Consider the following 27,585-nt stretch of genomic DNA (forward strand, 5'->3'; position numbering starts at 1 on the left):
AGCATCATGGGAGACAGACAAGAGGCTTTGCTTTTCTCCCGTGCAGTCTGTCTGCAGCCATAAATCCACCTCTCTGTTTACCGGGGGTACCTCAGACAGAGGCAAAGACGTTTGGATGGTGGCAGGGTGAAAGGGAGGGAGGGAATAGAGCGGTGTCAGAGCTAAACAATGTAAGACTTAAGAGAGCTGAATGGATAGATATGCCCCGGAAAAATAAATGTCGAGGAGAAAGAGACAGAGTGAGAAAGGATGAAGTGAGAAAGACAAAAGCAAGACTTGGGTTTGAGCATGAAGAGAAGTGTAGCTGGGGTAGTTAGCTATTATATAGACGAATCCACAGAGGGGTGCCCTGGGCGGCGGCGCAGACGTTACTGAGGTGTAATCGGCACTGATTAGCTACACCTGGCCAACAGGGCACTGCTTCCATGGCGCAGTGCCCTGTTGGCACTGCATAAATCTGAACATTTGTAGTGTGTAAAACAGGGTGAAGTTGCGTCATCATGACTGTCATAATTATGACAGTCCTGTTTCAGGGCTAGATGCAACCCATTTTGTTAATTGTTTCCATGCATTGTACACATTCCCCAGGTTACCTTTTCATTGTACACACCAACAAGGTGCACACTTTTCACTGTACACAGCGACACACAGTGTCAGAAAAAAACTAAACAAAACAAAAACACTTCTGGGAAATGAAGCTAGTTTAGTAGCTAACCCAGCCATCCGCCTGCATGAAGCTCCATGAACTCTGTGTCTGTTTGTCTCTGACTGATAACTCAGCACAATGTTTATGACAGGGAACAGCTTGCAAATAGGGTGATTTTAACATGCAATGTCTTAACAGTTTCCGTGCTTTGAATGGATTACTCCAGGTTAATGTCGCTGCCATATCGGACATACGCGAGTTTTGTTTTATGTGTTTAATCCGCCGTAATGTAAACAAAAAAAAGAAAATTCTTCTTCGCCGCGGAGAAAGAGAGTAGGTGCATCTGTTGTGATAAAGAAACCGGAAACCGTCACATGCTGTGGGCTGCTAGGGCTTCTGGGAAATTGAGGCCAATGTAAACGAATGGGGTGCAACGCCTCATTGAGACCAGTCTTGTGTGCGTCTTCCGGGTGCACCAAGATGGTGGATGCTACACTCGGATCATAACAAACCAGGGGAGCTTTTTTTGCTGGATTTTCGCGGATTAAAAGCCCAAATAATTCAGCGTATGCTCTAAAGGTAATACAACAATCTCGGCAGTGAAGGGGGTTTGATTAAAAGTCTGGTAAATCGTTTTCCGCAGTCAAACTGTTAAGAAAATAAGTCTTGGAATATTTTTCTCACTGTACATTTGGACATACAGTGCATGCAATTTGTCCTCTGCATTTACCCACCCTAAACTATTGAGAGTTAGGGATTAAAGTCTCTTGCTCAGAGACACTTCAATACATGGAGTACTGTGGGCAGGTTGGGGGGACAAACAGGGATATCTTCAGAATCCCACATACACATGGCCTAGCTCTCTATACCCATTGAGCTATGGCCGACCCCTTGTCGCCAAGCTATTGAGAAAATTCTGTTTTTCATGAACAGCCAAAGCTGGGAATTAATTGAGACTGAAAAACCGGCCAGCCATATCAGACGTCCAGCTGTGTATCGACCATAATTACATGAATAGACGCTCAACTAAACACCAATGGTTCACAAAAAGCGCCTCACTTGACTGCCGTTTTAGATAAAGAAAGGAAGTCTATTGATGACTATGTGTGATATGTGTGAATATTCAGTACAGCAGCACTGTCAGTGTGCTGACAAAGACCAGGCGAAGAGAAGCGCCCGTTACATTAGTCCCTGCATTGGTTTTCCTGCTAGCACCAGAATCATTTTTTTAATATCCTTTTAAAATCAATGGAAATACACCCGGCGACCCGACTACTCATCTGTGATGCTTTTTAGGTTATGTGCCCACCCTTATATCTGTCTGACACTGGTCTCTTAACCCATTTTGGGCTGGAAGCCATTTTGTTGTTAGCATCATGTCGTGCTTTAGCTATTTAAAAATAGCAGATCTACAAGCTCATAGCGCGCCACCGAGTGGCGCGATAAGAGCTTGTAGGTCTGCTATTTTTGAAAAATCGAAGAGCGACTGACATGGAAGACATTTTTAGAATCTGATCTCAGGTCAGAATGGAAAACTGTCAGGATGTAGAAGACATTTTTAGAATCTGATCTCAGGTCAGAATGGAAAACTGTCAGGATGTAGAAGACATTTTTAGAATCTGATCTCAGGTCAGAATGGGTTAACAAGCTAGGCAAATTATAGGCTTGTGAAACAGTACAGTACGATAGAAGAGACAAAAACACCACCCCCTCCAGAACACTTTATTTAATTATTCTAGTTCCCCCCATGCTGACATCCTCTGTACGCCCCAATACTTCCCCTGTGGAGAAACACTAACCTAGGCTAAACTGTACCATAAAAACAGTTTCTGCTAACATTTAACCCATTCTGAGATCAGATTCATACGAGGTTTCCACTGGACACACACTGGGTCTGATTAACCCATTCTGACCTGAGATCAGATTCTAAAAAATGTCAGTCGTTCTTCGATTCTTCAAAAATAGCATTGATTTATTAACAGTTTGTAGAATTTACAGTACATTTTAAGCACAAACTCAATACAAAGACTGTCAACTGTGAGTGGACGACCCAATTAAGCATTACAACAGGGTCCACATTGTTCAATTCATCAAAACATTTAAAGACATACAGACATTTAGAGACATACAAATAGACATTTCTATGTAGCTAAAGTACAGAACAAGAATTCATCATATGGGAAGCAAAAAAGGGAAAAGATACAATATACAGTGAGGGAAAATGGGGGGGGGGGTGTTGGCAGACCTACAAGCTCGTAGCGCGCCACCGAGTGGCGCGCTACGAGCTTGTAGATCTAGGTGTAATATGACAATATATTGAGATGGTTTGAGTTGATGCCTAAATAAATTTGTGGGGGTGCAATGGCTTTCTGGGGCATTTTATTTTGTAGTTTCAGTCTGAAACGGAAGCCTCTGTGTTTCTGAGCATTGCATCCATTCAGGCTATGGGACGTTGGCTACATCCTCCGCGTCTAGTCTTTTTGTTTAAAAGTTGTTGGTGTATCTCAGCATGTTTGCTACTACGTAGCTTATTATAATGTTTTCAGATACATAATTCAGCGTGCTGATTAAGTTTTAAATGAGTAATACACCATCTGGATGTAATCTTGAATGAGATTAAAGTAGAGTAGAGTAGATCTGTGATCAAAATCAGCTGTGTTTACAGGAACGTGCAGCAATGGGAATCAAACAGGTGAATTAAATCAAGATTCTTTCTGGCTGCGTTTCACATTACGTTTTTGTTCAAAGGAAGTAATTAAAATCGGATTGTTTATGGACTGTTCATATAAAAATACACAAAAATATCTATATCTATTTGATATATTTTCCGCAGCTGATTAGAATACTGTGTATGCTCCATCTTCTCTGCTGTTGCATTGTCTGTTTGTAATCTGTTCAGTTAATTGTTTTGCCCCTACCACATCTCCCTCAAGAGGTCTGGAGACAGAATGGAGGAAGACAGAAGGGGAGGGAGGGAGGGAGGGAGGGAGGGAGGGAAAGAAAGAAAGAAAGAAAGAAAGTAAAGCCTGAGGATCAGAGAAAGAGTCATTCACTATAGGCTGTGTTTTGATTGATGGGGAGACAGAACGGGCCAATCACTGGTTAGAGGGTCACACACAACGGTAGTCTGGGAACCCTCTCTGATTGGCCACTGGGCCTTCTCCCCCGGCATGCCCACAGACCCACTGGCCTTTCCAGTGCTCCATGAAAGCTCCCACCTTAAGTCCCTCCAATATGCCATCCACATGGCCACTTTGAACCCTGTCCAGCACACACACACACACACACACACCTTGGCTTAATGGAGGGCGCCTGGCTAGAAGCCATTCCGACTGGTACTTCCTGCCTTAACGTCCAATAAAGCTGTCGTATTCTTTTCTTTTTTGGCGGGGTGGGGGGGAGGGGGGGGGGGGGATCCTGTACAAAGCATGTGCTCAGCAGATCTGTGTGCATGTTGGTCCTTGGAGTGTATATATGTGCTTTTGGTCTCTCTCACACACACACACACACACACACAAGCTCGCGGACGTGCATGCACAAATACATACACGCACATTCAATGAACACTCCCATAAATTCCCAGATAAAGACACACACACACACACACACACACGTGCGCATGCATGCATTGCCGCACGCACAGATACATAACTCTTTCCAGTGTGTTGTCTTTGGCAGACGCTCTCCTCCAGACCCCATGGAGAGTAGAGGAGGTTGTTTGGAGCAGGGGAGCATTCTGACAGACACCATGGAACATTTATAAATACTAGCTAGTTGTGGCTTATCATGAAACATGAGGTGCGATATGCCTGTGCACGCCGTGACCCTACCGTCACGTTTCACAACCCCATCCGTTATGATGACCGCTCTCAGTCTCAACCCCATACTGTACATCAGGTGTGTCCAAACGTCTTTTAGAAAATATTAAAACACCCAAAGGCCAACTACATCTCCACGGCTTACTGTAACAAAGTCACATACATACATATGCATCGCATTTAAATTATGTTATGTAACTATCATCATCGTCAATATTTAATATCAATGGTCTTTTGTTAGGTGTGCTGTGAACAAAACACAGATAACTTTTTCAGCCTTGTTTCACATTACCAATTGTAGCCAGACGTGCAGTGGCGTGCACAGATAGACACTAGGGGGTGCTAGAGCACCCCCTGCCCTTTTGGCAATTTTGCTCTTAAAAAAAAAAAAAAACGTTTTTTGTTTTTTTTTGTAGTGTGTGGACCATGCTGTGACATTGATCAAATATTGATAAAAAACGCTTCTATCTACTATATTATGTAGGCCCCCACAATCTAAAGCTATGTTTTTATATGTCAGTGGTTCTTCGATAAAAAAAATAGCAGACCTACAAGCTCGTAGCGCGCCACTCGGTGGCGCGCTATGAGCTTGTAGATCTGCTATTTTTCAATAGCTAAAGCACCAAAATGGGTTCCCGCCCCAAAATGTGCTGCACAAGGTGCCCTTTTTTTCACTTGAGCACCTGCCCCTCTAAATATCTGTGCACGCCACTGCAGACGTGCAAGGTAAAATCAAGCAATAAGCCACGAGAGGTCCCGGGTTACCAGGTATTTTACAATGGCTGGGAGGCGTAGGTAGACCCGACGCGCATTGTAAAATACCCGGTAAGCTGGGGCCTCGAGTGGCTTATTGCTTTTCTAAAACATTTACAAACATATATCAATATTAACCTCATAAAACTATTACATTCACAAAAGTAGCTACGCTTTGCGCCCACCAGAGCGAGCCACATCACTTCCTTGTTTTGCTCGGCAAGTAGACTATGTGACGGGAGAATAGCGCTTGATGTCTTTACGGGGCTGCATGGAGCCACACATTCACAGTCATGAGTGCGGGCGGTGCTTACACGCCCGCACGGCCAGCGTGTGTTAAAGGCAATCAAGCGCTCCCCTTCCCCAGTTCAGCTACAAGGCTGCAGGATGATACAACGTGATTGAAGGTGTGGATTATCGGTGAAATTTACAACGGTCACGTGACGGTAACCAGCCAATCAGAATCAAGTATTGGGACTAACCGTTTTAGAACATGATATAAAATAGCATTTTTAAACTCCTTCAGAATGAGACAACAAGGAGCCAAAGTATACTCTGGGAAATGCCCAGGTTATTAAAAAAACATGTTTGGGGTAATACAATTCAGGTATGAAGCTGAGGGCCGTATAAAATCTGTCCCCGGGCGGCATTTGGCCCGCGGGCCGCACTTTGGACACCCCTGCTTACATCAACATGGAAGTTGCAATAATAGAATTTCAAACCGCTGCCATGTATCTGTTCTATTGATAAAAGCAATCAGTGTGTGGATATCTTGGTTTATCTTGGAATAAAAGTCTTTAATCACTGCTAAGATAACCATAACGGTGCTGTGTGAAGATAATTCTAATAACAGAATGTTTTGTATGGGCCGGCTTGTCTACACGGGGTGTTGAGGGGACCATTGAATGTTGTGAGAGTTATTTTATTGCGATAAAGTTCCATAGGTTTTCAACAGGTGGTCCGTGGACCACTGGTGGTCCGTGAAGGTATTGCATGTGGTCCCTGGCCATGCATTTAGTAATGTAGGAAAGTGAAGATTTGTATTTTAATGTATTGTATTGACCACAAGTTGAGAAACAATGCAGTAAATGACGTGGTGACATACTGTATGATGACGTGTCGATGGTGTCAGTTACTGGGAAGTCGGAGGTAAAGAACTTCCACAGAAAAGGGATGTAGAATCTCAAGGGAAACTGTACTGGATTGCCTGGTTGAGTCACAGGAAATGTGCCAATAATTAATTGCATGTGTCTGCTCGCTCATACATACAGTAAGTTTCCGCCGCCATCGGTGTATGAATGTGTGTGTGAATGGGTGAATGTAATGCACAGTCTATGTATTTCGCCTTAATTGGATAAAGGCGCTATAATATAGCATAGATTTATTATAAATGCACCATTTACCATTTACAACATGATTTTAATATGGAAGGTTAATTTCCCCCCCCACACAACGCCCATATCCCCCCTCCCAACACAACAGTGGTCCCCAGGTTGATTCTCAGTCAGGGTGGTGGTCCCTGGTTCATAATCAGTTGAAAACCCCAAAAATGATGGTCCCATCCCTAGTTTCAAGCGTGGGGAGTTGTCCTACCTCCATAGCAGGTCTTCTCTGTGGGCAACCAGACCTGCTTAATTTATCTCCGTAGTACAAGGGTGTTGCTTACCAGACAGAACAACGGATTCTTAGAATAGAATTCTAGTGGAATTCTAGCGGTTAAAAAAAAATCACACCTGTGTGAACCGAGTGGTGCAACTCCCCTCTCTCCCCCCCTCCTCTCTCTCTCTCTTTCTCTCTCTCTGCTCTGTCAGATTTATTATGGATATCAATGAACCTAGACAGTCAGTAGTTGGATTTGCGTCCAGCAGGTGGCAGCCATGTCACATACTTCTCTCTTTCCAATTTCAGGCATGCGCACACCACTCGTGCTCATGACGGATACATACACGATACATGATACATACGGACATTCCTGCTTGTAGGAGTGGTTGCACCACTCAAAAACAAAAAAAACACAGTTGAGCTAAAAAGAACTCAGCCACCTGGACTCATTGAAAGGTGAGCTGTGCTGGTGACATTTTTAACACAAACATTCTTTCCCTTTTGTCTTCTGGCAGCCAGAGGAGTTGGAGGCCCTGCACTCCCATACCTTCCGGGTGAAGACCTTCAAGAAGGCCAAGCACTGTGGGGCGTGCAAGCAGACCGTCATCCAGGAGGGTCTCGTCTGCCGAGGTCAGTCAGCTTCAAACCCCCAACCAGGACCCATCTGTGGGTCGCGGAAACATTGTTATGGGTCCCTTTATTTTTTGTTTCCTACATTCTGGTTATTAGTATTATTTCAAAACATTTTCAAAAAACATTTTCTTTTTTTATTAAAATTTTTATCCCACAATTTTGTAACCCAGTTTTCTTTTCACCCAGTGCCAATTATCTAATGTAATCCTGGGCGCTACACTTCCTCTGCCAACCTGGGGGGGCAGCGGACTGACCTCATGCCTCCTTCTATGCATGAGGAGTCCAAGCTGCTTCTTTTCACCTGACAGGGGGGAATTTCCCCGGCCGGACGTAGCGCGTGGAAGGGACACGTTATTCCGACCAGTTCCTTTCCCCTCCATCAGGCACCCCAGGCTGGCCAGGGGGAGGTAGTTTTAGAGACCAGGATTAAAAAAACATTTTCATGAATTAAAAACGAATTCAATGGTTTTCTTTCCAGTAATTTCATGAAGAAATCAAAAAATGATTTATGAAATCTTTAATAAATTAGAAAACAAATGTTTCTCCGCACGGATAAGTTGATTACGCAAGCGTATTTTCGTGGGGCGCGGTCCTGTGAAATGCATGCTAATTTCGTGCACACGCCTGCTAGTCCTGGATTGTGGTGATGCTTTTTTTTAATGCTACGCGTCCCGCGTCACCTCATGAGTAGACCTGTCGCTCATCCAGGCGACAACGCCTACATCACTCGCTCGCCCGTCTGAAAGGCCCGACACATTGTGCCAATAAAGACTTTAGTTTAGTCTGTGGTAGAAATGCTATTGCATCATCATGGTCGACTTGTTTACCATCCACATTTTCTCATGCAAGTTTATTTGGGGGGAACAACAGTGGTTTCATTGAGCAAGGCCTGCTCTAAGCCTGTTGTTCTCAACCAGACCTCCACAGAGCCCCATCTCAGAGGATTTGGTGCCAGGGACCCCTTGGTGTGAAAAGATTTCCAAAATATGTCACTTCTTTTTCTGCGCTGAGACGTTTTGCGAGCTTGTAGATCAGCTATTTTTGAATAGCCTGATAGGGTTAAAGTGGTTAGACTGATTGTGATGCAATATTAACCATAGAGTTATATATCTATAGAGAAGACACCCGAGTTCTCCTCCTATCCACTTGCATTGAGTTGCTCAAAAGCGCATGAGGCGGATTCACTCCTCCTTCCTGGTAGGAACAGAGTGCATTCTGGGACGGATTGCAATGGTGAGTGGCCCCAAACACATGAACGCGCTGCCGTTGAACGCGCACGAGCGTCGTCCGTCGTGAACGTGTACAATGATAGTCAACGGACAGCGCGTTCATGTGTTTGGGGCCAGGCTGCAATACCTTCATTCGGCCACTATGTCCATTTCGCCTCAAGATTTCCTCTGGGTGCCTTCTCTATTCATATATATACTCTAAGATATTAACTCATTTAGGCCGTGGACCCCCTGGAAGCCATTCGTGGACCCCTGGGGGTCCACGGACACCACTTTGAGAGCTGCTGCTCTAAAGCTGTAAGGAGATGGAGGGCATTGTCTCACGTTGCATCACTCAGTACTCTAAAAGAAAGGGTCATCTGGGCTGACCCGGGGTCTTCTTTGTGTCACAGTTTTGTCAATCAAGTGTCGGACGAGGTTAAATGAAGCCGAGGAGAGGCTAAGGGTTAACAGGTTTTCAATTTCCGCTATGCTATCAGCTGGAGGCCATTGTGTTTGATTTACTGGCTTGATGGAGATTGAGACGAGCAAAATTGGGGTTGGGATTTGTGAATATCTCTGGAAATGTAATCAGGTCAAGTAGGCTATAATGAACTTCCGTAACTTCCGAATATTAAGTGAAGATCAGCAATTCTGAACCTTTTTAATTCCAAGTACCTGCACTTTGATAATGCATATGAGCCACCGAGCATTATTTACTTGATAAAATGTCATTTCTTTATGTCTGGGACCTACACTGTAAAATCCTCAGTGTTAATTTAACCCTTAGGATTACAGACCCCTAAGGGTCCATTTGGTTCCTAATATCAATCATTTATTTGTCTGGGGAGAAGTTATTTGAAGTATTTTTTTGATTGTTGCTTTGTTTTGTGGTCGTATATACTAAATTCTATGGGGGTGCAGCGGTTTACGGTTAAAAAATAAACTAACCGTACGGTACGCCCTGCACAGTTCAATGCGCCTTTATGCTTTTGCAAAAAACAACAACATCCCTGCGGGTGCAAACATGTGTTCTGTTTTGTCCGACATACTGACAGTCCTTCAGTCATGAGTCCGAACACCCTACCCAAAACCTAACCTCACATGAAGCCACAGGTTAGTTGTAATTACCTGCCATGCATGTCGGGAGCCACGGGTTAGTTTTAACCTGCCATGGGTTAGATTTAACCTGCCACACATGTCAAGCGCCATGGGTGAGTATTTATCCGGCCACGGGTTAGTTGTAACCGTGAGAGCATGTCGGGAGTGACGGTGTTGTCGGACTAATGCCTGTCGGACTGTTAAAGGGTAAGACCACTTTTTTTGAGGTTTGGGTTGTGTAGTTACTTTGCCATGATGCAACTCCAAATGTGGACAAGAAATAAAAAAATACTGCTCCAGTGATTAGAAAATGATAATTCAAAATATGCTCCTCATTGACTTACATTGTAGCTAAAACACCTCTCAAAGTCACTCTTTTAGTACGTAAACAAACACAAACAATGTTGATTCAGACAATATAGAGCATCACCAAAACTCATGTGGTTTTTTTTTTTCATAAAAATGTTATCTTCATGTTGATTTGTCCATTTTATTGGGAAGAAAACCCGGACTGGATCCGTGGATCCGGATCCATGTCTTCAAATAGTAAAATCAACAGGAATCTAACATTTTTATGAAAAAAAAAAACACATGAGTTTTGGTGATGCTCTATATTGTCTGAATCAACTTTGTTTGTGTTTGTTTACGTACTAAAAGAGTGACTTTGAGAGGTGTTTTAGCTACAATGTAAGTCAATGAGGAGCATATTTTGAATTATCATTTTCTAATCACTGGAGCAGTATTTTTTTATTTCTTGTCCACATTTGGAGTTGCATCATGGCAAAGTAACTACACAACCCAAACCTCAAAAAAAGTGGTCTTACCCTTTAAGGGCAGTCCATACTCTCTCCGACCACCGAACTTTTCGTCGGAAAGATCAGACTTTAATTTCTTCTCCGAAGTAGAGTTCGGAGAGTCACATCATATGGGAGCGCAGCTTTCAGAACAAAAATCCGGAGGAATGCGTTTCAGAAGTTGCGAGTGACGTCATGTTGTAGTTGTACCGGAGCTTTTTCCGACGAAAAGTTTGATGGTCGTAGCCCTTTAGTATGTCTAACAAACATGCACCCTGTCCAAAACAAAATACTCCATGATACAGTGTACTCTTCTTGTAATCATTGTAGGCATAATATCCTAAAATCCTTATGCAGAGATTAAATGTCGATCTTTAATTGTAAACTAAACGTTAGTTTTTACTTTGCAACACTCTCTCCCCTTCTCTCCTTCCTTCCCTGCCTGCACGTGTGTGAGAATAATGAAAGGTAATTTCCTTCCTATCCTATCCTTGAAAATAATGAATGGCAGAAAATACTGGAAAGTGTCTGAAACTCTGAATACGGATTTTTTTTTTTTTTACTGTAGCCTACCAAAACCGAACCGAAACCGTGAGGCAAAAACCGCGGTGTGAACCAAACCGTGGGCTAACTAAACAGTTGCACCCCTAGTGCAACAGTGAATGTAGACATTCACTGTTCATTTATCAATTTGTAACTCATAAACATGCACTCATGATTTTACTGTGTACATTTGGGCTGAGTGAGATGGACAAAAGCAAATGTCAAGATATTTCGTCATCGTATTGTGATGATGCATTTTTAAAACTTTTGAAAAAACAAAACAAAAAACACCTATGCAATGCCACGATATTGCGATATCCCAAATCTCTGACGATATACTGTATATTATTTCGATATAATATTGATTTAATTTCCCAGCCCTACAAAATAATATTCCCAGGCCTGGGCCGTGGCTCAGCGGTCCAGGCACCTTGGCTGGTAATCCAGTCTGGCAGTGTGCCGCGGGTTCGACTCCCGATCCCGAAGGCCTTTACTGCATGTCATCCCCCCATCTCTCTCCCATTTGCTGTCAGCCTACTGTCTGTCCCTCCTTAACCGTCTTCCTGCCATTGCCGAAGCCCTTCGGCAATCAAAGCCTCAATTTGATAATACACCTTGCTGCCATTGCCGTAGCCCTTCGGCAATTATACTTTTATAGTGCATATGATCGATCGAGCCATAATGCTACTCACGTTAGCCGGTTAGCTAGCAATGTTGTTAGCACTGCACTGGATCGTTCAGATTAGATCGCGGTCGCCATAAGAATCCATTCTATCCGTTTCTTTCAATCGCCTGTATCTCCTATTCCTTGTCCCAGATGGCATTTTTGGTCAAACCAGCGTTTCTTTGACGGCACAGAGCCGACGTTGTGCAGTGCTATATGTACCGGCATTGATTCGATTATGTAAACAAAGGTTGTCTTGGCAACGTAAAGCTGGCAGGGATAAGCTCACTTCCGGTTGAGGCAAAATGTGGCTTTTCAAAATAAGAGCTCAAATTAAAAAAATGCTGGCATGAATTAGGTCCTAATTTCTCAATAAATGGCAGCAGTAAAAGGGTTAAAAAATAAAGGCGAAAGCCAACAAAAAAAATATATATATATTCCCACAGTGGCCCCTTTTCCACCGATTGGTTCCCAGTGGGAACCGGTTCAGTTCTTTTTGGTTTTTAGTCCATGAGCCAGAGCTCCAAAATTGAAACGTGAATTATGAATTGAGTGTGCAAAACCATACCTATATTAGATTGTTATCACCATTAAACTCCCCCAATTGAGTACTTACACGAAGACAATGATTTATTGTATTACAAATTTTACATTTTTAAATATGCAAATGAGGCAATATGTAGGAAAATATGCAAAATAATCAAAAACATGAAAAAGCTACTACTGTGGAAGGGTTATCATGTATTAATTTACTTGTATTGATCCTATAAACAATTTAATATAGGGTATAGTTTGCCCACCAATTTTGGAGCTCTGGCTCATGGACTAAAAACCAAAAAGAACTGAACCGGTTCCCATTGGGAACCAACCGGTGGAAAAGGGGTCTCTGTGTGTTCTCCAAGCAGGTCAAAAACCCCACAAACAAAGGCTTTGAACATTTGACCCAGCGGGACCTGACCATCATGACATGAGCCAGTGGAATCTGACAGTGTCCAATATAAGTGAGTGTTTGGCTTGGCAGCCGGCGAGATGGAGCGTTTATCTGGCTGCTTCCTCAACCTGGCACAAAGATGGAGCGTTTATCTGGCTGCTTCCTCAACCTGGCACAAAGATGGAGCGTTTATCTGGCTGCTTCCTCAACCTGGCACAAAGATGGAGCGTTTATCTGGCTGCTTCCTCAACCTGGCACAAAGATGGAGCGTTTATCTGGCTGCTTCCTCAACCTGGCACAAAGATGGAGCGTTTATCTGGCTGCTTCCTCAACCTGGCACAAAGATGGAGCGTTTATCTGGCTGCTTCCTCAACCTGGCACAAAGATGGCTATCGCTCCTGTCGGGTGGAAACTTGTATGTCTGTTGCTTTTCAGGAAATGGGGGGGGGGGGGGGGGGGGATGTGTTTCACTTTTACTTTTTTACTAGGGCCAGTTTTGAAATAGTAAGTGCTCTCTTTGCTCTATTTTTGTGAGACACTGTACACTACAGTAATATAACCCATTCTGACCGGGCACCCATTTTGGTGTCGGCATCATGTTATGCTTTAGCTATTTAAAAATAGCAGATCTACAAGCTCATATCGCGCCACCGAGTGGCGCGATACGAGCTTGTAGGTCTGCTATTTTTTGAAAAATCGAAGAACGACTGACATTTTTAGAATCTGATCTCAGGTCAGAATGGGTTAATCAGACCAGTGTGTGTCCAGTGGAAACCTCGTATGAATCTGATCTCAGGTCAGAATGGGATAAAGAAGTAGAGCATTAATTTACAGAAAAAAACGTACAAAGTAGAAAAACATGGAGATACAAGGTTTCTGCCCGACGGCAAGACTCACTGGCACAGCTCAGAAAAACACAGGGACATCCTCTGGGACAGGGACAGGGACATCACAGGGACAGCACAGGGACATCCTCTGGGACAGGGACAGGGACATCACAGGGACATCCTCTGGGACAGGGACAGGGACATCACAGGGACAGGGACAGGGACATCACAGGGACAGCACAGGGACATCCTCTGGGACAGGGACAGGGACATCACAGGGACAGCACAGGGACATCCTCTGGGACAGGGACAGGGACATCACAGGGACAGCACAGGGACATCCTCTGGGACAGGGACAGGGACATCACAGGGACAGGGACAGGGACATCACAGGGACAGCACAGGGACATCCTCTGGGACAGGGACAGGGACATCACAGGGACAGGGACAGGGACATCACAGGGACAGCACAGGGACATCCTCTGGGACAGGGACAGGGACATCACAGGGACAGCACAGGGACATCCTCTGGGACAGGGACAGGGACATCACAGGGACAGGGACAGGGACATCACAGGGACAGCACAGGGACATCCTCTGGGACAGGGACAGGGACATCACAGGGACAGGGACAGGGACATCACAGGGACAGCACAGGGACATCCTCTGGGACAGGGACAGGGACATCACAGGGACAGCACAGGGACATCCTCTGGGACAGGGACAGGGACATCACAGGGACATCCTCTGGGACAGGGACAGGGACATCACAGGGACAGCACAGGGACATCCTCTGGGACAGGGACAGGGACATCACAGGGACATCCTCTGGGACAGGGACAGGGACATCACAGGGACAGCACAGGGACATCCTCTGGGACAGGGACAGGGACATCACAGGGACATCCTCTGGGACAGGGACAGGGACATCACAGGGACAGCACAGGGACATCCTCTGGGACAGGGACAGGGACATCACAGGGACAGCACAGGGACATCCTCTGGGACAGGGACAGGGACATCACAGGGACATCCTCTGCCGAAGGGAGCTCTGGCAGTGCCAAAGGATGAGTCATATTGGGTTTGTGTTTATGTACATTTTTGGAAATAAGTGGCCATTTTGTGATTTTCTTTTATATAAGCAGTACGTACAGTACTGTGACGAAGCACATTATAATGTTATCCTGATTTATTTATTTTACCTATACATGTTTTGTTTTTTTAAATGTGGTTGCTGACTGTGAATATATTAGTATTATTATCTCCTATTCCCGAGTAAGGTAATGGGCCTTGTACCTGGGGTAAATTGACAGGTGACAGAGATTGATGTCGCCACCCATCCAAGGTTATATGTAGAGGAAGTGACACACAGGGAACGGGAGAGAATTGTAAACAGAGTGTAGGCCTACACAGAGGGGAGCTCCAGGCGCCAGATCACGTCCGATTTAAGTTAAAGTTTAATCGAATGCGTCTGCAGCCATTGTGAAGAACTGTCGAACTGTCAGGTCCAACGGGGGAGTTACGTTAGTTAGTTAGTTAGTTTCATTTATTGTCCATGTGTGGAAATTCGTCTTCGGTCTCACTCACAACAGTAAAAAACAAACAGCAACAACACTTAACACAATTATTTTCTCATGGCAAAAAAGTGCAGGACAACAGTGGCAAATACATTGGAAACAAATCTAGCGAGACATGGTATCATTTAGTGCCTTACCTTCCCATGCTTTCTTGGCATTCCCTGAAAAGTATTGGTACTCAACTTTATCTTTGTAATCTATTTTTGCTTGTCTCAGTTTAGATCTTAATTCACATCTTTTTTCTCTGACTAAGGAGCAGAGGAGCGCTGCGTTTCTTTGTATCAATTAAGGAACTGCTATAGACTTGTGCGCACGCGGCGTTTAATTGAAGAAGAGGACGGACGCAGACTTTATTATTTATTTAACACTGAGCGCGGTTATGCATTGTTGACTTTGGGGGGGTTATTGTTTATTGTTTGTAGTTGACGTCGTGACACAAAGCGTTGCAGAGAGCGTTTGGAGCATGAGGGGTTTTGAAAGTGTATTGTTGTTTATTGATTGTAAGTTTGTGTGCCTGCATATTTCTTTTGAAGGGAGAGAGATGGGGACAGACGCACTTTGCTAAGTGTATTGGGTTCGATTGAACACCGTCTATTTTGTCAGTTACCTTTTTGTGGCATCTCTGTATTAAATATACAAACTATAACCCTACGATCCCGCTTAATTTTTCCTTAGTTAATGATTTGCCTTAATGCACAAAGGGCGATTGTTACAGTACTGTATGCTGTTTACTTGCTTGTTGACTGCTAGGAGGAGCCATAATTCTGGGCCCAATATCCTGGGCAAATAACAAGCTCACAAGGCGTTGCAACACGGCATGCTGTGAGCTCATAGATTGGGTATTTTTACTGAAGAGATTTTGGGGGTCAACGAACTATGGGTTTAAGTAGTGCTTCTTTTTACTGGACTGTGTCATTCTATGTAGGAGTTTATCATAGTGTTGGCCATAGCAGTGGTTATCAAACTTTAACATTTAAAATGTACCCATTTAGACCTGAGTCTGATTCTATATTGCCCTAACCCTAACCCAGTACCATTCCTTTCCTTTCCAAGGACCCCTAAAATGTAGCCACATCTGATTTATTTTTTCTGTGCCAGGGACCCCCAGAAGATGTACAAGCTAAGAGTTTTATTATAAACAGTTTATTGTGGACGCTCTGAGAAGTTGAGGGGTGATTGCACAAGCGTATTTTCACAGGCACGGTCCCGAAAAATGGTCGCACGCGTGCTCGTTTCATGCATACGCCCACGGCTGACTAGACCTGGAATGTTTTGAGCTTTTTATTTCGCTACGCATCCCGCGCCCCTCATGAGCCGACCTGGAGCAGACCTGTTGTTGATCCAGGTGACAACGCCTGCGTCACCGCACATCCATTGCTTTTGAGAGAAAGACCAGTGCAGAGCTGAGACAGAGGATGGGAGTGGAGGCCATAGTGGATGTCGTGAAGAGAGGCAGTCTGCGATGGTACGGACACGTAGGCTACTAAGGAAGGAAGAGAACTATTGGGTGAAGACAGTAATGTTGATTAACTTATGGGACAAGACATGGCACGACCGTGTCGGCTGACATGAAAGCACTAGACCATGAGATGGCCATGGACCGTTCCCGGTGGAAGAAATCCATGGCGAGAATCCAGTCCAACCCAGTGAGGCCTGGAAAGCGGACTTTAAACCGATGATGATGAGGAGGAGGAGGAGTATAAAAATGGACTTGTTACTGTCCATTTGGTTCCAAACTGACTTGCAAGGGTCAAGGAACCCTTAGAGTCCCTGGACCTCACCTTGAGAACCACTGGACTATAGTAGTGTAGTGGTGAATGTAGAATTCATAGGTAATGGATAAGGATCTGACTCATCCCAGTGTGAATCTGTAGCTGGTTCGATGTACAGGTTGTACAGGAACGTGCACAACACACTTTTTACTGAAGGATCAGCAGACAGTGTTACATCTTCACAGACCATCGCTGAGATGAAGAAAAAAAAATAACATTGCACCAGCTATTTCTAAGACTTAATCTAATGCACACTAAACGACACTAAAAAACTAACTGGAACGCTCTTTAAAAAACCAATTAAAAAAGAAGGAAAAAGAAAAGATAAATGACATACTACAATAACCTTTGTGTGGATTAATGTTTTATAGTGTCTGCAGCCTTTTAGAGGACGGCACTACAGAATACGCTCATCAGGTTACACAACAAAACACCTGGGGACACCACTCTCCCAAGAAGTGATTCATGGGAAGAATAAACCCACATGGCAAGGACGAATGTATCTCTCATCCTAATTGTCTCCACCAGGCCGAAGGCATGGGGGGAGGGTATGTTTTGCACTCCGTCCGTCCGTGTGTGTGTCCGTCCGTCCGTCCGTCCGTGTGTGTGTCCGTGAGCAGCTAATCTCGGCCACCGTTAACCCGGTCGATGCCAAATTTTGCACACACACTCCCTGGATGCCAACGATGAACCTCTGCCCCAAACTTTCCAGAACGGCCTGTTATAGCGCCACCAGGAGGCCGCTTTGTGCAAAACAAGTTTTTGCACAGTACACCTACAGATTTTGTCCAAACATCACGTAAATTGGTACACAGTCTCTCTAGAGCCATTCAACGAAATGGGTCTTTCAGATTTCTCAGACTCCATCCTGATTGGTTAAGATTGGCTTCCAAAGTTCACAGGAGTGCTCAGTTTCAAACAAAATGCTGCAAATCAGGAACACATCGCGTGATTTCCGTGAAATTGTGCACACACACATTCCCACTAGGCCGAGGAAGAAATGCCACATGAACAATTTCAACTCAGCCTCAATGTGGCGCTATAACTGGCCGAAAAGTGTTTTTACCTCTAACTGCACGGATCTGTGGATAACTTTGTATGCCAACTCCTAGGCAAGCTGCAATGTCCTACATTCCTATCCTGGTGGAGACCTGTGCCTAGAAGGGCACTTTTTCTAGTTGAATTTGATCTTTGTCCAAACTCTCCTCCACTGTATTATAAGTAACCAGGTTGGGCCATGTGGCAGAGTGTGCGTGCGAGCATTCGTGCGTGCATGCCTGTCCACGCGCACGTCTTGTTAGAGCAGATTATAGTCGGGCAGAAACCTCTTGTCTCCATATTTGAACTGTGTTTCTTTCGTCAGTTAACTGAAGTTTCGTGGCGCTTTTTGATACTTTTGTGTGACGCTGTAGTGTGATCAACTAGGGTGTACTTGATCATACTACAGCGTCACACAAAAGTATCAAAAAGCGCCACATTTCTAGCTTGCAGATCTGCTATTTTTCTTATTTGAATCCTGAAAGGTAACGGTTCTGGATATATGAGGTTTCCACCCGACGATATGATGACGATATGATACATCTGTCCTATCAGGTATTTATATATCGTAGCTGTAGGGCCGAAAGCGTGAATCTCTGTAAATCTACTTTTTCAACTATAGTTTTTTTTTTCAACCAAGGTTCATGTTTTAGGTTGTTATTAGAGAAAGTAAAAGATGAGTGTTATTTTATTTTACATTAATGTACATCAATCTTTATTATTATTTACTATAGTCCTAGACCCCCAGGAAATGACTCCCGGTGACAAACAAACAGTGTAGCAGCCCCCTAGTACCTCCTGATACTTTTACTTAAGCAACACATTGTTAGTACTTTTCCCACCACTGCCTATAGAGGCCTTGCCAATGTTTACAAACACTCTCCATCTCACATGGTTTCCTAATGGCACCAGGACACAGGCTTCCTCTTCCGTCACTGGTTGCCAGGATACACAGTGTTCGCTGCTGTGACAATAGCGTGCCGCTGACGCAGGCAGGCCTGTCTGTGTTTTCCAGTAAAGAACCTTGGTCGGTCACAGGATATTTTTGGAGAGGCCTGGCCTTTGGTGATTTCGTTGACATTGAAAAATGTTCGACGACTATCTTTTTTCACTGAGGAAAACGACAAAAAAAAACATAATGAAAACTAAGCTATGATGACTACGACTATGACTAAATATACTGACAATTTCATCAACAAATAAAAACTAGACTAAAATGTCAGGGAGGGGCTAGTCATTTTTTGCTTGGTTGCATGCTGAACATGGCTGATCAACAGCATTTTGACAGAGTTCAGTTCCTAAAGGTAACTGAACACTGTCATTGACAGCATGTCAGTAGGAGCACTGCAAATAGATATTGACATACCAGACCTTATCAGTTTTAACCGGCTTTACCTCTCTGTTATTTTCCCATTTAATTTATGTGTTGATTGTATGTAGCCTATACTGTTTTAACCTGTATTGTTATTATGTATTGTTATTACTAGCCCTTACCCCTTGTGGCCGTGGGGGGTACTGCGCCTGGTGCGTTTTTAATTCACTAATACATTCATTAATAATCATTAATGTGTCAAATCAAAAATTAATATGGTCAATGCCTGTGTGAAGCGATTGGTGCAGGCAATGAGGAGCTACGGCGGTGTTTCTGACACACAGACAGACAGACAGACATTGTTAGAATTATAGTATGATTATAGTATGATGATTATCATTATCAATATTCCTAAACATCTAAACTTCTAATACTTCTACAACATTTGATTTATAAAGAATTGCTACTGACAAGTTGGTCAAAAAACATTACTGAGTAGTAATAATTTCCTTGAATGACATTTTTCATTCCACTACCAAAATCAGAATATTGTCAAAGTGGTGTGTGGTTGCTATAGGGCCCAGCTTAGGGCCCAGCTATAGGGCCCAGCTTAGGGCCCAGCTATAGGGCCCAGCTATAGGGCCCAGCTATAGGGCCCAGCTTAGGGCCCAGTTTACCAGCACTCCACTTGTCTCCACACTTCCACAGACTACTCATAAGTGCTATGCCTTTGCTTCTAGGCTTATTATCCCACCCTCAATGTCTTCACATAATTGTACAGTTCATATGAAACGCATTATTATAGGTACCTCTTTTGCCCATTAGGACCACTCTACGCAACGTCATCAAAATGCAATGCGCACCTATGTAACATCATTCTACAGGCCACTGGTTTCTGCATTACACCTATGTAACATCATTCTACAGGCCACTGGTTTCTGCATTACACCTATGTAACATCATTCTACAGGCCACTGGTTTCTGCATTACACCTATGTAACATCATTCTACAGGCCACTGGTTTCTGCATTACACCTATGTAACATCATTCTACAGGCCACTGGTTTCTGCATTACACCTATGTAACATCATTCTACAGGCCACTGGTTTCTGCATTACACCTATGTAACATCATTCTACAGGCCACTGGTTTCTGCATTACACCTATGTAACATCATTCTACAGGCCACTGGTTTCTGCATTACACCTATGTAACATCATTCTACAGGCCACTGGTTTCTGCATTACACCTATGTAACATCATTCTACAGGCCACTGGTTTCTGCATTACACCTATGTAACATCATTCTACAGGCCACTGGTTTCTGCATTACACCTATGTAACATCATTCTACAGGCCACTGGTTTCTGCATTACACCTATGTAACATCATTCTACAGGCCACTGGTTTCTGCATTACACCTATGTAACATCATTCTACAGGCCACTGGTTTCTGCATTACACCTATGTAACATCATTATACAGGCCACTGGTTTCTGCATTACACCTATGTAGCATCATTCTACAGGCCACTGGTTTCTGCATTACACCTTTTTTAAATTTAATTATTTCTTTCCCCGTGGCACTAAGGAGCCACAGGCTGGTCAAGCTTCTAGTTTTAATAATGCTTCATGAGTTTTCAACAGGTGGTCCGTGGACCACTGGTGGTCCGTGAAGGTATTGCATGTGGTCCCTGACCATGCATTTAGTAATGTAGGAAACACAACAGAATTAAAAAATAATAATAATGCATGTTACTGTGTGTATATATAGGTGCAAAGTTCAAAGCACTACAAAAGTGCTTTGAACTTTGCAACGCTGTGTGTACACTGAGTTATTTTGGCGTGACATTATGCATATAAAACACTGCACCTCTGTAACATTAGGAAAGGAAAAGGTCATAGCATTAGAGTACCTCTGTAACATTAGGAAAGGAAAAGGTCATAGCATTAGAGTACAGCACCAGGCGTCTACTGGACTTCACAGTCTGCATACTGATATAGGCCTACGACAATAGCAGGCTTCTCTGCGTGCGTACATGCGTGCGTGTGTGCGTGTGTGCGTGTGTGCGTGCGTCTGTGAAGGTTATCACAGTCCTGTTCCTGTCTACTGAGCTCATATTGCTGGAATGCCACAAATGAGAGATATTGCGCACGCGCACACACACACACACACACACACACACACACACACACACACACACACACACACACACACACACACACACACACACTATAGGCTGCATTAGTAGTTCAATGCCATGCATTGATTTTTAGAGAGACCTATTAGCTTGTACAAACATTGTGCGTTGTTGGATGAGAATAGCCTGTGTTGTGCTTTGTTGAATTTACCTAACAGCTCGAGGTAATAATACTCTAAGCTAAGGGCTCCATTTTCGTCGCTGCCGTTACCCGCAACTTCACGAGTATAGGAGCTTGCGCTGTCCCTTAAAGGGCCGCTGACACGCCCCGAAATTAATATGGGTGGTACAGCACATCACGTCGTCTGACTGAAAACTGTTTGAAACAGTTTGAAACAGGGCTACGGCGCGCCGTTTTTGACGGTACATTTAGGTCATATTTGCTATAAATGTAATTGAAAAACCCTAAAACTTACACGTCAACTCAATGTCATTGTAACGAGGATTTTCGAGCTAAAAAATATATTTTTTCAATTACATTTATAGCAATTATGACTCTAAATGTGACACCAAAATAGTAGCATAAGTTGCTATGCTACTACGGCCACCAAGCCCGGCGAGCCCGCATAGAAGTCGATGGGGAAAGCTTGTCACGCTCTGACGTCAGAATCATGATAGCATTGTTTGATAGCCGTTCTTATCTCCTGAGGGGCCTTTAATGTTATTTTGGTCCAGTGTCGGTCCAAGCTCGGTCCAGCTATCTAGTATGCCGACACCGGTATTTGCGCCTAGAGGTGTGGTCATGGGCGTGCTGGCATGCTTTCCCCTAAACTGCTATTTTGGTCACACACATTTTGGGAAGGCGCATAGTGGAGTTTAAAAGCACCAACATTTGTTTGGTATAGCGGCACTGTGCGCCTGCAATGGAGATGTCTGCGGAGTCAGGCTGCGTCATCTCTCCTTATTCTCCTACGCATCTCTTTGTAATTTTCCTATAATCAGCAGAAGTGAGTGCCTGCCACTGCCCTTGTGTCCGTTGTGTCGCGAGACATGGGCAAAGCATTTCCGGGGGTCCCCAGCCAAAAACGCTGAGAACCCCTGTATTAGAGTAATGTTAACTCCACAGACACATACAAAAAACAAAATAATATCACTGCACCTTTAAGACTGAGGGTTGCACTGTGTGTACACTCACTCAGCCACACCAAGGAAACCCAGCGTCTTTACTTAATCTCTATTACTGGTCCCACGCTGTGCCCCTCCCTGCCTCCGGGAGCAGTCATTAACCCATTCTGACCTGAGATCAGATTCTAAAAAATGTCTTCTACATCCTGACAGTTTTCTGAAAAAGCTATGTTTCTATGTCAGTCGTTCTCACAATGAGCTTGTAGATCTGCTATTTTTCAATAGCTAAAGCACGACATGATGCTAACACCAAAATGGGTTCCCGCCCAAAAGGGGTTAAGGTAATGAGTGGTGCAGATGGATGAAGATGACCATTAGTCGTCTGTGGATGATGAATGGGCTCCTTCTCCCTGTCTAATATCATTATCTTAATCCGTTAAAATGACCAGACAAAAAAAAATGACTTTCCAGGGACATTGACTATAGGGAGGGACAGAGATTTAGGCTGACGTGGGAGATTTGTAGTCCTTGCTTGCTTCCAGCCAGCTGGCTACGTTTCGGTGTCTAATGTTGTCTACCTGTGATACTGTACATGTGGAACGCGTGGAAATCCTCTCCCTCTGTCTGTCTCACGCCCACGGGTTTGCTCACACGCAATCTGCTAAGTATCTGTTAAATATCCACAACATACAGTAACCCATTTCTGACTCACTGTATGTATAGGTACTAAAAGCTACTCTGGGAAAAGATTTCAAGCCAAGGCCTGCTTCTAATGCCAATATTTAAGTCTCCACTTTCAACTGCTACCAACAATCCTGGACTTTGATCTCAGTGTAGCAAAAACTCCTGTGCATGTTCCATTAAGTAATTATGGTGCAGTGACAGTGCCATCTGGTGGTTAATGTGAAACATTGCCGGGTTAAGCTGAGGCTTATGGTAAATCCATGTTTGTTTAATGCACCTACCTGTTATGTTTAGATTTGATTTAGATTGTTAGCTAGAACCATAACTGTTGGTTCAGAACTGCAACGAAAACAAATAAATAATAAACATAAAAATGTTCTTGCCCTGAACTGCGAACCAAAGTGGGTGTTGTCACTGGTTGATTGATTGATTGAAAAATGTATTCATAGAATGGGTACATTTCAAACGAAAGTACACTATTCTACAGGTTGGACAAATCATCATTAAAAAAAAAGAAAAGAAAAGGGAAACTGTAACTGCCATTGATGATTGAATTTCCCCTGTGAGATGGACACTTTGACTGGTCATATATGACACATTTCCCCTGTGAGATGGACACTTTGACTGGTCATATATGACACATTTCCCCTGTGAGATGGACACTTTGACTGGTCATATATGACACATTTCCCCTGTGAGATGGACACTTTGACTGGTCATATATGACACATTTCCCCTGTGAGATGGACACTTTGACTGGTCATATATGACACATTTCCCCTGTGAGATGGACACTTTGACTGGTCATATATGACACATTGTCGCTTAATTGCCAGGCCTGAATCAAACTTGGGGCAACATGGGGCTCTGCTCCTCAGGCAGGCTCTCTAACCATTCAGCAGGGGTTTTTCAACTGATTATGAACCAGGGACCACCACCCTGACTGAGAATCAACCTGGGGACCACTGTTGTGTTGGGAGGGGGATATGGGCGTTGTGTGGGGGGGGGAAATTAACCTTCCATATTAAAATCATGTTGTAAATGGTAAATGGTGCATTTATAATATAAATCTATGCTATATTATAGTGCATTTATCCAATTAAGGCGCTTTACATAGACTCTGCATTACATTCACCCATTCACACACACATTCATACACCGATGGCGGCGGAAACTTACTGTATGTATGAGCGAGAAGACACATGCAATTAATTATTGGCACATTTCCTGTGACTCAACCAGGCAATCCAGTACAGTTTCCCTTGAGATTCTACATCCCTTTTCTGTGGAAGTTCTTTACCTCCGACTTCCCAGTAACTGACACCATCGACACGTCATCATACAGTATGTCACCACGTCATTTACTGCATTGTTTCTCTACTTGTGGTCAATACAATACATTAAAATACAAATCTTCACTTTCCTACATTACTAAATGCATGGCCAGGGACCACATGCAATACCTTCACGGACCACCAGTGGTCCACGGACCACCTGTTGAAAACCTATGAGCTATGCCACCCCGATTACAATGGTTCTTCTTTAAACTGGTGGAAACACAAGCCGGTTTGTGGGCTGGTTCTGTGAAAGCATCACGGTTCCAAGAATCTAGAACGGAAACCCATTCTAGAACCAAAGTTATTTTGGTGGAAAAGAGACCTCAGGCATGTACAAATGGAACCAAATGGACCCGTAAGGATCCATTTGGTTCCGTTTCTACTGTACTATCTTCAGTTATGGGGGTCCTTGAAATTTGCAAAGAGGAGTTAAGGGGAAGTGATAAAACAATGCAAAAAAAGGGAACTTTTCAAGATATTTCCAATATAATCTGCTGTGAAGTGTGAATGTGTTTTGGTAGGTGATTCATGTCACCACATTTCTCTAGGTTTTTAGATGAATGATGATGTTCCGTTCATTTTGCACCTGGGGGCAGTAGAGTCATGTTAGTTCAATTCAAAGCCCATCTCTTCTACTTCACATTGTTTCCTCAGTTGGAAGCTTGTATCATGTCTGTCAGGTCTTATCAGCTTAGCGTGAAACTAAAGCGTGGAGCATGTTTTTCCTCAGGCAAAAATTACTCTCTGTCGACTTGCCATTCTGTCTCCATATGCAGTAGAATGAATGGAGAAGTATTATCCTTGTTAACAACAATGGTGGAAGAAGTACTGATATTTGTTTTAGTAGTGGTCTGTTTTTAGTTTAGTACTCTGTTAAAATTAAAGCTCTTGTATTCAAAATAGTATAAGTAAAAGTACAAAAGTATTAGCATCAAAATGAAGCAAAAGTAGTCATAATGCAGAATGGCCATTTCAGAATCATCTACACTTCTACAGTATAATATTTCGGAACAATAATTGTTGATCATTATCCAATTAAGCCCTAGTTTATATTTCAGCAATTAATTTTTTTTGCAGATGTAATGCGTCGTTGAGTAGAAAAGTACATTAGCCTCTGGCTGAACATGTATGTAAATAAAGCACCTCAAAGGTGTAACTAGTAAGTACAGTACTTAAGTAAATGTGCGTACTGTACTGTAGTTGCTATGCGCCACCATGGCTCCACAGACTCTTTCTTCCACACATGTTGTGTTTCCCTCCCAGTAGCCCTGGCTACAGTATGTGTACCACAGCCAGGAAACAGCTGTCTCAACCCAAACAGGCTGAAACTGAGCCGCACGGTGACACAAAACAAAAACAGACACCCAGAACAACAAACACACATTGTTGTTTTTGGTGTGTGTGTGTGTGTGTGTGTGTGTGTGTGTGTGTGTGTGTGTGTGTGTGTGTGTGTGTGTGTGTGTGTGTGTGTGTGTGTGTGTGTGTTCTTACGGAAACGAGAGAAGAAAAAACAATAATAAATCTTAATCCAAACCATCATTATCAGACTATACAATGCCCAATTCCGGTGACTCGTGATTTTCTCAGACTATACACACTATACAAATGGAACCAAATGGACCCTTACAGACTTGTAAGGGTCTATTTGGTGACCCCCCCCTGGAAGCCTCTCAAGGACCCCAGACCCCACTTTGAGAACCTCTGGTCTACCAGCTGAAAGAAGGTGTGTCTTCTTGCCACTCAGGGGCTCAGAGTGTAATGATGGGAAGCAAAGCCTCGTTGATGTAATCGATGATTAAACAGATTAAATAGTGTACCTGCTAATTGCAACACAGTGAGTCACCACACATGCACAAACATACACGCACGCACACTCAGTATGTAGACTAGACTAGATGTGAAAGACCCACAAATTGTATTTGGCCGCAGATCCCCATCTGAAACGAGAAGATTTGAGTTGTCCAAATCGACTATTTTCGAATGGCCAGAATTCTAAAAACAGGATTAAATTTGTTAAACAGATTTTCATGCTAACACATTTAGCAAGTTACAGTGCATTTGTAGTCTGTGTGTGTGTGTGTGCGCGTGCAGCCGTGCACACTCGTGCAGGCATACAGTACATAAGCCTGTGTACACATACTGCATGCATAGACACAGAGTTAGCCACGTCTTGGTCGGTCTCGTCCCATTTGCACATTGTGACAGAGAGGCTTTACTTGTACAATAGTGAATAGAATACCCACCTGCCTAAAATATATATATTTTTTTAATGTTCTGTTTATTCATTTTTTGTTTTACAAAATAGAAGTAAATTCAGAAATAAAAACAGAGTGACAAATACAAAAATAAACTAAAACACACAATAACAAAACACAAACTCCAAATCAAGACAACAAAAGAACATTCAAAGCACAATAAAAACAATATATAAAAAATGAAATAAAAACTCCAATATAGTCAATATTCATAGGTCATGGTCACAAACATCATCCAGACAAGACAGGTTGGGCTGTCAGGCGACAGTTATACAGGTTCAATCGGGGGCACAAGTGTAAGGCGGTCAACATGAGATAGAAAAGGCACTCCAATTTAGTCAATATACAAAGCAGATCTCGTTCACAAACATCATCCAGGCAAGACAGGTTGGCAAGTCAGTGCACGTACGTAGTTTGTGGTGCAGAGCTCTTGCTGCTTGGCATGTGTACAGCTGCAACGGTCAGTTTACCTGCCAAAGTGGCGGGCGGTGGACACACATACCGCAGCTCTAGCCTCAGCCAATGTTTTACCAGGGCTTGGCCTGGTCGCTGGTGTTAATTTCCCACGATGTTTACAACTCAAACAGCTGTAGGTGGAGCGCTTCCTCCTCTACAATCCCCCACAGGTGCTTTGGCGTGTCTGAGGGAACACTGAATGCAGTACAGTACAGTACAGTACAGTACAGTACAGTACAGTACAGTACAGTACAGTACAGTACAGTACAGTACAGTACAGTACAGTACAGTACAGTACAGTACAGTACAGTACAGTACAGTACAGTACAGTACAGTACAGTACAGGGCCAGTGTTGGTGGATAAGCAG

General features: G+C 43.5%; 1 protein-coding gene across 1 annotated transcript in view; it reads left to right on the forward strand.

The window, feature by feature from the left end:
* The window catches only part of tns1b (tensin 1b), a 322,987-nt gene that overhangs the window by 81,160 nt on the left and 214,242 nt on the right, over positions 1-27,585 (forward strand). The window contains 1 exon segment of the mRNA XM_083777327.1: positions 7,335-7,449. Coding sequence (XP_083633453.1) covers positions 7,335-7,449 — 115 coding nt within the window.

This window comes from Protomyctophum parallelum (genome assembly GCF_964188405.1).
Source record: "Protomyctophum parallelum genome assembly, chromosome: 11".
NCBI classification, from domain to species: Eukaryota; Metazoa; Chordata; class Actinopteri; order Myctophiformes; family Myctophidae; genus Protomyctophum; species Protomyctophum parallelum.